The sequence below is a fragment of the Pogoniulus pusillus genome, chromosome 22, assembly GCF_015220805.1.
Source record: "Pogoniulus pusillus isolate bPogPus1 chromosome 22, bPogPus1.pri, whole genome shotgun sequence".
Classification (NCBI taxonomy): Eukaryota; Metazoa; Chordata; class Aves; order Piciformes; family Lybiidae; genus Pogoniulus; species Pogoniulus pusillus.
Genome location: NC_087285.1, coordinates 16,619,842 through 16,634,012, shown reverse-complemented (window position 1 = coordinate 16,634,012; position 14,171 = coordinate 16,619,842). Strand labels below are relative to the sequence as shown.

The 14,171-nt window shown below is 45.5% G+C and overlaps 1 protein-coding gene across 4 annotated transcripts in view; it reads left to right on the top strand.

Annotated features, from left to right (window-relative positions):
• CYFIP2 (cytoplasmic FMR1 interacting protein 2) overlaps positions 1 to 9,657 on the top strand; it is a 58,618-nt gene extending 48,961 nt beyond the window's left edge. For all 4 annotated transcript variants that reach the window (XM_064161968.1, XM_064161967.1, XM_064161969.1 and 1 more), the window contains 3 exons: positions 3,483 to 3,721; positions 4,195 to 4,342; positions 4,873 to 9,657. In XM_064161968.1, coding sequence (XP_064018038.1) covers positions 3,483 to 3,721; positions 4,195 to 4,342; positions 4,873 to 5,040 — 555 coding nt within the window. In that variant the 3' untranslated portion in view covers positions 5,041 to 9,657. The remainder of the gene's footprint in view (positions 1 to 3,482; positions 3,722 to 4,194; positions 4,343 to 4,872) is intronic.
• Positions 9,658 to 14,171: the final 4,514 nt, after the last annotated feature.

Here is a 14,171-nt window from a genome sequence, read left to right as displayed (position 1 = left end):
CATCCCTGTCAAGGAATACATCTGAGAATGGTTTTCCTCCTAGCACATGCTTAGAGCTTCAGCACATGCTTAAAATTGCAGCTCCATTTAAGTATCTTCTTGAGATGGGTATCAGCTTGGAAAAGATTTCTTCTGCAGAAATTGACTACCACTAAAATCATCTCCATAGACTGATCAGTGTAAGGGGCAAAATACGATCTCCATTGCTATCAGTAGCCAAACTTCCACTACCTGCTTAGTGAGGTTGATGGGGATAAAAATCATTCAAAGCATTAAAGGAATGCACACCCTTTTTCTGTAATGTCCTGCTGAGGGAATGGAATGGACACTCAGTTGTCTGAGGTGACAGATCTATGGCATGTAAAAAGTTCTGGGGGAGGGTTATTGTTTTTCTGATGGATCAAGGACATTTTGACCTTTGCTTCATTTGAAATCCTATGAAACAAATTGGCTGAGTTAACTGAGGGCTTTGTCTTACCGTGTAGACAGTTCTCTCATTTCCCCTTGACTGCTTTTTAAAGGAGACACTCGAGAAAAAGAATTCACCTCTGTGTTTTTGTGTCTTTGTGTTGGTCTCTTTCTCTCCTTCTTTCCATGCAAAATCATCATTGAAATCTGCTATTAAGAGTCCACTTGTTGCTTATCCCTGCCATGGTTTATGGTGATGATGAAAACAAAAGGTATTTCATGTCCTGCCAATAGTTATTTTTCCTGTGACCTTTTCCCATACTCATCACACAGGTACAGTTGAGTATCAGATCTTTTTGGGAGCTCAGGTGTCAATGAGCACAAGAGTTGCTTTCTATAGGTGCTTCCATAGCTTCTAAGCTTGCTCCTGATGCAGTTTTTTGGACATGCATTTGGAAATGCAGTTTTGGACACAGGCCATAAGGATTTTTTTTCCTGCAGAACACATAAGTGCCTTTTAACAACTGTCCAGAATCTGAGCAGAAGTTGCCTGCTAATGCCTCTCCTAAAATGTGGCCCTATGCATTTTGTGTGATTACATGCTGTGAAGGGGCTGAGCCAGAGGCTGCTGTAGTTGGTGAGGATCTGTCAGTCTTTGCAGGTTTGGGGTATGCTCCTTGGAAGCTTGCTAGTTAACCAGCTGTAAAAGAGGTATGGCACACCTGGATCCGTGCAATGGCAGGGAAATTGTTGGTGATTGGTGTATATAGTTGGTTTGCACTAGGAATGCAGAACCAGCTCTTTAAGAGGTGATTCACAGTCATAAAAAGAAACCTCTCCCTTTTAATGCCAAACCTAGGGTTATTTATAAGGATTTTCAAAAGTGCTTGGTAAGTCTGCTTTTTTTTCACTGAAAGTAATAGGATCCTTCCCTTTGGACAACAGAGGGAACAGCTGAGCCAGAACAGTGGCATCCTTTGACAGCTTAGCTCAAGAACACTCTTCTCCTGATCTTAGGACTCCAGACTGTGAGGCAGATCTGGATACAAGACTAACAGTTTTCCAGCTGCCTTGACCATGATAGGCATCTACCCAACAACAGTAGTCCTGTATCAAAGACTGGTCTTATGATGATGAATTTTGAGCCAAGGTCTGCCTGTGAATGCACTACATCCTTTGAAAGCCAGATACTTCCCTGTCTGGATTAAGATTGCTTCAGAAACTGCATACTGAGAGCGTTGGGCGAGTAGAAAAGTAGCTGTTCTATTACTAGATCTAGATCTTAGCAAACAATAATGCTAGCAACTCGTTTACATTCAAAATGGCTTTACTTCTACTGTGTCCCCATTTTAACATCATAGTTTACTGTTTTCAGATGCTAATCTGCACCCACAAGAGCTTGGAGCAGATGAGAAGAGAGAAAGAGTACAGCATTCAGCTATAGCTACAGGCTGGATCAAATAAATATTTGCTGAGCAAACACGTGCAAGTGGGTGCCACGAAACCACTGCTATGATTCTTGTGCTTAGCAGATCTAAGGATCCCAATCCTGCTCTGGCCACTGCACTGCAATCCAGCTTTCTCTTGATATTTGCTATTAGCTGAACATTAACCCATCCAAGGTTTCATGGAACATCCTGGAAATTGTGGCAGAAGCAGGAATTGTAATGCAATTTCAATAGCCACCAAACTAAGACTGCTTTAGGTTACTGACAGCCTAAGCCAGCAGGCAGGAAAGGGGATGTGCAGGCATGTTCATAGTTTTTCACGGTGGAATAAAGATGACCCAAGTACATTGAGCATAATTCATGCTCTAACATCCAGCCAGGACACCTGTGTGCCCATTGTAGCAGATGCTCTGAGCCCTCATCATGACTAATCGTGATGCTTATAGGCATTACAGGGACAGCAGGAAATGGAGCAAATGCTTGAAACCTACTTGAAGCTCCAGGAAGTCCCCTGGGATAGGCAGAGGCTTGGTAAATGTCAAGCTTGCCTCTGCTACAGTAGTGAAAGGGGTGAAGGCTCTGTTTATGAGGCCAGTGCTGAGATGAGAGCAGAGCCAGAGCCTCCCACAGCCATGGGCACGGCTCTGATAGCAGTCAGCTCCCGTTTCTTGTGTTATTTTTGGCAGCACTGCCAGAGAAGTCAGCAGTGCTGCTGGAAATGATGAGAAGTGGGGCAGCTAAGAGGATGTCAGGGCAGCCAGCAACCTCCATGCTCACACCCCAGCCCCACTGGGTGGGCTACATGCAGTCAGTGCCCCATGCCAAGGGGAAGTCCTGAGTGCTTACTTAAAATGTCCTTTTCCTTATTTATTTTTTCCCTCTGGGGGAGCCATGGGGCTGAAACAAAGTCAATTCTCTTAAGTTTTCTCTGGTGTAAAAGCTCCATCCAAGGCAGCCACTCCAGATTCATGTGTGTAAATCTCAGAGAGGATGCCACAAAAATTCTCCACACTTAAAACTTCCACTATCTGGAAAAAGAAAAAGGAAATATTTTGCTTTCTCCTAAACCACAGGTTTTCCAGTATTAAGGTTCTGGTGGCTTCTCATCTTCCTCAGAGCTTTTTAATACTAACTACAAAAGCAATCAAGAAAGCTGTAGACTACCTTTGCTTTAAAGAGATGATGGCAATGTCCTGGGAAGTAAAATGTCCCTGTTGACTCCTGTCTTGTTCTCATAGCCTGCAGAAATGATGAAATGAAACCCATCCACGCTGAGTAGCACCAATGGGGCAGTGTGCTAGCAGAATTAAGGACCAGTATTTCTGACCAGAGCTTTGCCTTCAGCTCTTGGTTTCTGGAGTATATAGTTGCTTCAGAAGTTTCTTAGCTTGGTGTCATACACTTGAGCACAACATTAAGCCTTCTTCCCTCTGAGGGATGAGTATTCTCTGGTGGGGAGTGCCATGGGAGCAGCCAGCAGAGGTAAGGTTGGACCTCGCAGGGGATGTGTGTGAACTTTGAAAGAGCCAGGGAGACTGGGAAGCATAAAATCCAGCCAGAGGACCCGTCTGTATTTCTGTATTGCCACTTCACTTCTGTCTCTCTGATTGTCCTCCCCCTCCTCAGCAAATAGCCATCGCCCGGGAGGGGGACTTGCTGACCAAGGAGCGCCTGTGCTGCGGGCTGTCCATGTTCGAGGTGATCCTGACGCGGATTAGGAGCTACCTGCAGGACCCCATCTGGCGCGGGCCGCCCCCGACAAACGGGGTGATGCACGTGGACGAGTGCGTGGAGTTCCACCGGCTCTGGAGCGCCATGCAGTTCGTGTACTGCATCCCCGTGGGCACCAACGAGTTCACTGCAGAGTGAGTGTCCCTCGCCCGCCGCTGTCATTGCTGCTTCTCTCGAGCTCGTGGCATGCTGCAATGGCCTCAGCCGTTCTAGAGCAGAGGGGGAACGAGGGTCCTTGATGGAGAGGTTTGGTCGTGCATGGGCATAAAGAGATGGCCCAGAGCACTTTCTGTCTGAACAGCTGGTGAAAAGAGCAAAGTAAAGGGACGTGCCCAAGGTGACGTGCAGAAGGAGATGAGTCAACAACCCAAGTCAGAGGCTAAGTCTTCATCCATCTTACCCTGTGGTGCACTCTTCATAGCCTGGCCTTGGTGTAATGCTGCATATCTCAGCTTTCTCTAGGTGTACACTCCTGTTCTACCAGTAGGACTGAATCTAATTTCCTCAGGAACTCATGAAGGAATGTTCCTGGTGCTATGGTAGGACTTCTCTTATCTGACTTTATCCTGTCATCTCTCCCCACCACATCACTTTGTCCTCCTTCCAGGCAGTGCTTTGGAGATGGTCTGAACTGGGCAGGCTGTTCTATCATTGTTCTCCTTGGACAGCAACGACGCTTTGACCTCTTTGACTTCTGCTACCACCTGCTGAAGGTGCAGAGGCAGGATGGGAAGGATGAAATCATTAAAAACGTGGTAAGTTGACGGATGAGAACCCAAAGGGCTTGAACAAGCACACTTCTGTTTTCTATCTTGCTTTGACCACACTTGTAAGTGGCAACCATGCCTGGTGTTAATCTTATCCAAACTGAACTCATTCACTGTGAGATTTCTATCTTCAGTCTCAGCAGAGAGGCCAAAGTTTTAATTGACTTGACCATCAAATCTTTTTCTCTCCCAAAGCTTTTCCCTTCTTCCTGGGGTTGGGCAGCTGGATCTGAGAAGCTGATATTTCCAGTAACTATCTTGTGAGCTCAGTGGCTTTATCAAGAAGTAGCTGGGAGTCTAGACTTCAGAATGGTTAACTTAGGACCTCTCACTAACCTTGTTAATGCTCTGTCTTGAGTCATCAAACCCTATAATGAAATGAGTCGCTGGTGCCTGAGAGGTGCTAAGTGGAACTGCAACACATGTTAAAGCTGCTTTTCTTCAGCAGAGTTTTGCTCAAGTGATATGACTCTCTTAATCTGTTTTTTTTTTTCCTCCCTCCCTTATCATCCCTCCAGCCCTTAAAGAAGATGGCTGACAGGATCAGGAAGTATCAGATCCTAAACAATGAGATTTTTGCCATCCTGAACAAGTACATGAAGTCAGTGGAAACAGACAGTTCCACAGTGGAGCATGTGCGCTGCTTCCAGCCCCCAATCCACCAGTCGCTGGCCACCACCTGCTAGTGTGGACACTGATCCTGCATGGGTTGAGAAGGGAGAAGGGACTGAACCCAGAACAGCTGGGAAGGGTAAACTCGATGGTGTGAAACCTGGCAGCAAAGCAAGACTGGGTATGCCTACTACACCCAAAGAAGTTCTCCCATCCAGCCCTGTTTGAGTGCATGTTCTTCTGTGCCATCCCTGTGATTGGTTTTACTTGTAGCTTTCAGACTTGGGGGTGGGTGGGAGTGGGTGGGCAAAATGTGCTTTTCTTCCATGAGGTGGTCTGGTTTTTCCCTGTGATTCATCCAACTGAACACATCACTCTGAAGCCATATTGCAGCCCCAAGCGTGGGGGTCCTGGTGGAGGAGCTCCACGCATCCACAGCGTCAGGAACGCGCTCCCACCACACAGGCAGTGGGGCAAATCAACACCCCCAGTGACATGTGCCACCAGCCACGGAGCAGGGTGGGGCTGAAGGCAAGCCTCTGAGTCACTGCTCTGGGGAAAGAAGGAATGAAGGCAAAATGACACCTCTGCCAGCATCTTGAGGATCAAGCATTGGGCACAGAGGAGCTGGTTTTGGACGGCTGCGTGCCCAGGCTGGAGCTAGCTTCATGCTTTCTGCCACATCGTTGGCCTTTCTAGCTTCTGTCAGCTTCTCCTTAGGGGAGCTTTGGCACATGCATTTTGGAATAGTAATGATGCAGTCACCAACTGCTCAGCACTTCAGAGAAGTGGAGAAAACCAAAATGACTTGGCTTTTTCCCTGCTATGGGACATTCGCTTTAATGCAAACAGTTCTCCCCTGCAGACACATCTTCTACGGACTGAACAAGATTTGTTATGGACTATGGAAGAGGCTGCATTCAGGTGAATGTGCTCTTGAATATATTAATATGAGTGGAAAGAATCACTGGTCCTGACAGAGTCACTACCAAGGGTAGTTACCTGGAACATATGTGCTCATTGGCTAAGGACAAGAGCTGGATATGTAATTTGTGTGTGCTCTGGGGTGCTAATTTCCTTCATCCTAGACAAATTCCTGGTGGCACAGCAATGAGATATCTTTCTTTAGAGAATGGTGATTATCAGCACAGCTTAGGAAACTTCCCATCACTCGGATATTGTTTAGAAGAGGTAAGATACAGGATAAGCATTTAAAAGTACCCAGTTTTCCAGGTGCAACAGCATTCAGAGGGAACACTGCCCTCTGTTTCCTTTTCCCACTCGGGGCAGACTAAGATCCCTGGATAATGAGAATCATTTCAGTCAGAACTTCAAGGAGGATTTCATAACCTAGTCTTCCCTGCTTCCCCTCACTTGTGTCCCTCAAGTGACACAAATGGTTGTACTTGAGGTTAAAGCAGATCAAGCCTCATGCTCCAAGAAAAAAATTCTGCTAGTCTCACCACTGGCAATATTCTAATTTCTCAGCTTTAGGCAGGTCACAGCAGATAATTGCTGCTCCAGTGTACAGATGTGATATATATATTTCCCTTCCACTCACTTCATCATGCTTGTAAACTGCATGCTATGACAGATGTTTAAAAGGCAGAGCCTGGGCATTTCTTCTCTCAGAAAGAACATATTGTTAAATTAGTAGAGGTGCCCCAGATGGAGTATTTTGTCTTAGAAAACAACAGCCAGCAAGCTACTGTTAGCAAAAGATTTCCCGGTCGCTCCCCACCTACTCCCTTGATAATCAATAAATCCCCCACACGTGCCAAGTGCTGGACATGTTCACACCTTGACTTTCCTTTACTTGCCAAGACAGACATTTAAACTGCAGGGAGGAGATTGTGCAGCACAGTAATCTGAAAGTAAAATGAAATCTCAGGAAGTCTGGCTGAAATCTTTGAGCGGCAGGGAAGGACCCAGCCTGGCAAGGCAAGTTGTTTTCTCTATGGCATGAGAAAGAGCAGCAGAAGAGCACCTGGGACTTGATGGCACTGCAGGGCTCTTGTTCCCTATGTACTCTTACACTAAGGATGTCAGTTCTGTTTTTCCATCGTGTTCCAACACTTCTACACTACTGGAGTGAGGATATCTACAGAGATATATTTTTAAAAGGAAAAGGAGATTCAAGCACTTTATTTTTTGTGTAAAACAAGATATGAGGAAGATAGATCCAGCCAAGATACTGTTTTCCCTCACCTAAATATTAAGTGCTTGTTATTTTGCTATGAAAGTGTTGCTGAAAAGGTGGCACAAATCCCTGTCTGGCTCTCAGAGCCACCTCTGGGCACAGCACAAATTAAACGTCCTACTGCATCCAACATGTTGTAGGATGTTGGAGCCTTCTCAGAAACCAGGATGAGCAAGAAGTTGCTACAAAAGAATGAACTGTACCACATGGCCCAGCCTCAGCTGCCCAGACAAAACAGGATGTAATGAGGTGAATTTAAATGCCTCTTTTCATCTGTTTAGGTGTGGAGTGAGTCATGAGATTACATTTTTACCTAAACATGAATATCACTCTGCATTCTTTTGCTGTAGCTTTGCCATAACACTCTGAAATCCTGCAAAATACAACTGCATGTCCACGAAAGAATAGGTAGATGGAATCTTGTTTGTTGCCCTCAGAATTGCTGGCAAAAAAAAAAGTTCAATCCTTTCTGTTTCCAAGGGCTGAAATGTGAGCAAAATGTCCAAAGTGCATGAACAAAATGTAAAGCTTTTGGCTGTAGAGTGTATGCAGATGTTTTGCCTTGTGGCTCAAGTAGTATGAGATAGCAGCTAGGAATAATCTTAGGGTCTTCATTTCTGAGATTTGATGCCATTGTCCTTTTATTATCTAAAGGATACAAATTGTCTTTAGCTTTGGTTCTCCAACCCTCCTTGACTTTGTATGAGAAAAAGGTCCAGGCTTAGGTCTTTAAATGAGTCCACAAAAGCAGGATTTTTTTTCCCTCTCTTTTTTTTCTACTGTAGTAATTGTTAATGGGAAGAGGGAGCAGATCTGTAATAGTAGAACTAAATAGCACAGATTGCTGCTGGGTCAGGCATATTCTCCACCCTTGCAGACTTTCTGCCAAGTCTGGGTGACTTCCTTACAGATATGTTTTAATCCTCTGGTTTACAGCCTTTTACAATCTGCAGACCCCTGACAGTTTTCCCTAAGGAAATCTGGATCCCTGTCTGGATTCTTTAAGCCCTTGCTTATTTTTCTGCTTACTCTGAAGTAGTCTGCAAACTCCCCAGGATGCACCAGCCACCACTTGGAGTGACTACTTCAAAGACAAGTTGGGTCGGTACAGGAATTACAGAGGGCAGAATGGATGGTCTGTGTCATGGATGAAGTCAAGATGAGGTTATTTTAATGTTCCCTCTGGCTTTGACATTATAGAACATGATTACTGGATGAGAAGCTCAATCTGAGCCATCAGTGTGCTCTTGCAGCCCAGAAAGCCTGGGCTGCATCGAGAGAAGTGCGGCCAGCAGGTCAAGAGAAGTGATCCTCCTGCACTGATGAGATCCCACCTGGAGTGCAGCATCCAGGTCTGGAGCCACTATTACAAGAGGGATATGGATGTGCTGGAAGGTGTCCAGAGAAGGGCCACGAGGATGATCAGAGGGCTGGAGCACCTCTGCTATGAGGTCAGACTGAGTCAGGGCTGTTCAGTCTGGAGAGGACAAGCCTTCAAGGTGACCTTATTGTGGCCTTTCAGTATCTTGAGGGGACCTACAAGAAAGCTGGGGAGGGACTTTCTAGGCTGTCAGATAGTGATAAGACTGAGGGGAATGGAACAAAGCTAGAAATGGGCAGATTCAGACTGGATGTTAGGAAGAAATTGTTCAGCATGAGAGTGGTGGGAGCCTGGAATGGGTTGCCCAGGGAGGTTGTCAAAGCCCCATCCCTGAAGGTGTTTAAGGCCAGGCTGGATGAGGCTCTGGCCAGCCTGATCTAGTGTGAGGTGTCCCTGCCCACAGCAGGGGGGCTGGAACTAGCTGATCTTTGTGGTCCCTCCCAACCCTGACTGGCTCTATGATTCTAACACATGCCTTTGTGGACACTGCTGCACTTGACTTCCAATGATACAAGAGAAAGGGGAAGCAAACTAGTCCAAGCTCAGCACTTCAGCAGTGCTCCTTTGAAACTCCGACAGCACTTATTAGTACTGAACAAGATGTTAGCCCTTTTTCTCCTGCGTTCCTCCAGTCCAGTAGGTTTGTGTGTGTTTGAGAACAAAAGAAAGTGTAAAAAAATAAACTAAAATAAAAACCAACCAAGAAAATATTCTCCAAACTTCTTGTCAGATGTACCATATTTGTATGAAAAGCTGCTTGAGTTATTTTGTACAATGAACTTTATTTATGGTGAGGTATATTTAATGCTCGTGATCTGATACTGTGTTCCACTTTTTGATCCATATTTGCTATGCAGCTGAAGATGACATTTTGATTTTAAGTTTGTTGGGGTTGGGTTGGGTTTTTTTTTCTGCTGTTGTCCTGTAAAAAAATTTAGCTAACAGAAGCTTCCATCCCCATTAGAAATACTTCTGCAAGAGTAAAGCATCTGGTACATGGTGATAATGTCCCATAACACAGCAACCAACATCGTGTGCGACAAATGTGGGATGACTTTTGTGATAAAGAGAAATAAAACTTGGGCTCATTCATTAAATGGGCAGACTTCACCTTGTGGTGTCATTGTCATTGCAGTTATTATTTGGAGAGAGTCTCTGATTGCATCTGGCAAGCAGAAGAAGCCAAAAGGAATGATGCCAGCTCTTGTTGATAGAAATCTCAAGCTTTTATCAAAACCAAAGGAAAAAAAGCAGTTTACAAATTGAAGTTCTGTGGCCAACACCAAAGCAATCAATGAAATTTTCCTAGGGAAAAGTTCCTGATTTTGGAGGCAAACATCCTCCTGCAACAGATTGCCATTTGAAAACTTATTTTAGCATAAATGGGCTGGAGGAGGGAAAATACCAGTTATTTTTAATCACATTTGACAAGCCCTCTTCAAATCAAAGCTAAACTGAGGAGCTAATTTCCTCTTGTTACCACAGCCTTGTCAACTCCACAGGGGTCATTTTTTTTTCCAGGAGACTCTTTCTCCTATTTTTTCTCCCCCTACATTTTCATTTGAATCCATTCTCAGGTTTGTGTTGAAAGCATCCAAGGAGCAGCCATGGTTGCTGACAGTAGGAGGAGTAGTGGGAAGCAAGAGGAAAAGACCTTTTGGGATCTGAGGAGTTAGGGTGAAACAACTGGTGTAAATCTATGGAAGTGGGAACACCTAAGTTTCATCAGCTCTAGACAAAGTAACTGTGATGTTCCCTTTCATAGCTTCTTCCCAAGGTTTCCTTCTTAGATTAAAAGAAATGAAAATGCAAGGATTCTTCACACAAAACTGGGAGTGAACTTCAGTCTGTTGAGCTTTCCAACATGCTTTAAGTCCCTGGGCATAGGAAGTGCCAACAGCTTTGCGTGCAGCATGCTGCTGTGGATGACTGTTTGCCTGGTGGTTGCAAGTTGCCCAATATTTACTGATTTCAACATGGTTTCTGCAACAGGGAACTGCAGAGGGGAGTAGAGCATTCTCCCTGACTCACTGATACTGGCAGGTTGCTTGGTTTTGAACCTTTCCTCCAATCAAAAGTGCTTTCTTTTTTTCCTTTGTTTCAAACTAATTTTACCTGCTGTCTCATGGACACCTCAGTACTAACATCAGCCCTAAGAAGTGCCAAGCACTCACAGGCTGCATGCTGTCACCTGGAGCCAGAAGCACCAATACCTGCTTTGAGTATCAGAGGCCAAGACTGAATCGTGACAACCAACCCCAAGGGATCAGCATTAATGACAGAGGCTCTCATCTTTCTTCTTCCTCATGCTTCTGTTGAAGTGCTCTAAGACTAGGCTGGATGAGGCTTTCAGCAACCTGGTCTGTTGGGAGGTGTCCATGCCCATGGAAGGAGGGTTGGAATTGGGTGATCTTTAAGGTCCCTTCCAACTCAAGTCATTCTATTTATATCTTCAGCTTATAGGCACTTCATCCATGCAAGGAACAGCTCATTAACTATTGTTTTAGTCTCTCAAAATCACACCAAAATGACCCTTCGGCAAGCCAAGAGTGCCTTTCACATGAAGTTTCGCTTCAGTTAGAGTTCTGATGTAAACACTTGGCAGATAAGAGGTCTGCAAACAAATGATCTGCTGATAAGGTGTTTCTCCACTGGCACCCCCTGCTGCTCTGATGCCTTAGGGCGTCTCATGCCCTCTGAACATCCACCTCTAACCAACACCAACTCACCACTCCTGTTCTGGCAACTCATGGTTTATGGAGCCACAGTGACCTGGGTAACTGAATTGATCTGGATACAAACTTATCAGCCCTGGGAGAAACAAGTCGTGGGGGTGTTTAGTGATCTGACGACCTTGGATCACTCAGCTGCTTCTCAGCACAGGCCCACAGACGTGTGCACTCCCACCAGGAGGGCAGTGCAGCAAGGGTGGGAACCCACCATAGGTGTGATGAGCTTGGGAGCTCTGTTGTCTAAACTTCTGTAACACAAAACAGCCTGAGCCACTACAGACATGGATACCTTGAGACAGGCTCACTTAAAAGCTGTCTGCACAATAAAGTCCAGTCTTTCAAGCTTTGAGCATCCTTTCATGCAGTGCTGCAATCATCTGAACATGAGGTAATTCCCTTAACCCCTACACAATCAGGTCGTTAGCAGAAAGAAAGTTTTACCCTTTCTTTGAAGCAGCAAACGTCTCCTTGGAGCCCTCGAACCACCCAAAGCCATAGCAGAACACTGCAACTTTTTTGTCTGTTTCCACAGCAAAGGTGCCTGTTTCACAAAGATCCAAAGACAAAAGTTTCTATCACCTTCTGGCAGGATAATTCCACCCTTATTTGTGACGTTGGGCAGTTGATACTCAGTTTTCTTCCAGACAAGAAGAGATGAGCGGAGAATAGCAAGGGAAAGGAAAGTCTTTTGATGTTGCTAAGGAGGTTATTTGCATGCAAAGCTCTCTTGCTTTACCCTCTGGATTCCAGTCAATTTTTTTTTTTGGCCTGGAAACCAGTACGACAGGAGGAACAGCATTGTTAGAAGATGAGCTGCTAAGGAAGACTCCCTGATTTCTGATGAGCTATTTTTAAGGAAACCTCTGATGTGAGTATCAACCCTTGAGGTCATAGCTTGGAGCTAAATTCCCTTAATTACAGCCTTCCCATTAAAATGAGGATATGAAGCAATGAAGGAGGCATTGGTTCCATCCCTGTTTTATTGTTATCAGTCTCAACTTGCCCTTGACTAAGCATAGCAGGCAATTCCATGCCAGTCCTACCTGGCTTTTACCTCCCGTACTGTCATATGCAGCCTTGCTAAACCCATCCAGTGCAACTCCTATGAGGTTGTGATGTTACACACCACACCCCCACAGCCCCTGCACCAGAGAGAAATATGTGACACACTTGAATCCCATGGCTGATTCTGAGAGAAGCCTCTCCCATGACGGTGACAACTAGGCATGCTCCTGCCTCAATGTCTACAGAGACAGCTCGCATTGCAGTGTCCTCTCCTTTTGTGACCTCTTCCCAGAGCTGAAGAGAGCTTCCTTTGGAGATCTCACCCCTTGGCAAATTTGGCAATAGTGGCCTGTGGGTCAAGCATCTTTGAGAATAAAGGAGGCTATGTAAACACCAGCATATGTGGTCACATTAGCCTTTCCTTCCAGAAATCAAACTGATAGAGGAAGGTAAAGCTGTGGCCCAAAATCCCTTTTGCTTTTGATGGCACCACCCCTTCTTCTATGGTAGTACTTTCTGAGGCTGCCACCACAACCAGAAGGATTGTTTTAACCCCAGGTCCCTTCCATAAAAATTGGCTCCCTCCCTAACACCTCTTTGTGCACAACTGCTCTCTATGCAGATGTCAACAACACTCACCCACAAAAGCTTACAAATCATTTTGGACACTGTTTAGCTGCCAATAACCACAATCAACATCAGTATTCCCCAAGCCACAAGCAAGACTTCAGGGTGTTGGAGAAGGCCCAGCAAAGAGAAGAGCCTCACAGTACTGCTGAGCACCAAAACGAGCAGGCAGAGCAGCCTGGGAACAGGGGACCCAAATTCCAGCAAGCTGCAAACACCTGACCCACTCCACCACCATCACTTCCATTTCTGCAATCAGCCTCACGTTCACACTGTGCATGAATAACTTAATCATCCTCACTGAGTAAATTTACCATGTAAGGGCCAAATCCTGCCACTATTCATCATTGTTGCCCAGGGAGGTTGTGGCTGCCTCCTCCCTGGAGGTGTTCAAAGTCAGGTTGGATGAGGCCTTGAGCAACCTCTTCTAGTGGGAGGTGTCCCTGCCTATGGCAGGGGGTTGGAGCTGGATGATCTTTGAGGTCCCTTCCAACCTAAACCATTCTATGATTGTCTTCTTCAGGGTATCTTTTGCCTGCCTAATATGTAACAGGATCAGAAGTTGCTCCTCGATCCCTGATAAATTAGCCCACATTTCGTTTCCTGCATCAAAATCTGCTGCCACCTCTTTTGGATTGATCATCAAGGGCTCTTGGAACAAAGGGGAGGACATGGGATTTGGCTGGCACAGCCCCTCCCAGGCAGTGACCCACAGGGCTATGACTGATGTACAGACCTGATTACAACCAAACGACTCACAGAGCATTCAAACATTACATTTGCTGGAGAAAACAACTGTACAGAGATAGGATCAGGTGTTGAGTGAAGCAGCCACATGGTGCTAGCAATGCTGCAGACAATGGTCTCAGGACAAGTTCTGCAGTTAGATTTCTTTGGGGGGAAGTACATTTTCAGAGACATTCAGAGCCTGCTGACCTTGCCTCTTTATATTGTGATATGACAGATTTCATTTCTACTTATAAACATGGGCTTGTTGACAGAAAGTGATTGGATTTGCTATTGGTTTTACTTATCTCTGCTGACCTACAGTAAAATCTGCCTAATGGCTCCTGCTGTAATGAAAGGGCTTGTATCAGGAGTAGGTTTCTGCACACATGCATTGGCCGTGCACAAACACAGGAAGGGAGGACACTGGCACAGGAGGGTGAGGACAAAGGCAGAACACACTGGTGTGAAACAACCCCAAAATGTTCACACACTATTATTAGCAAGAGAGGCTTTGGCTGCAGCTCACAGCAT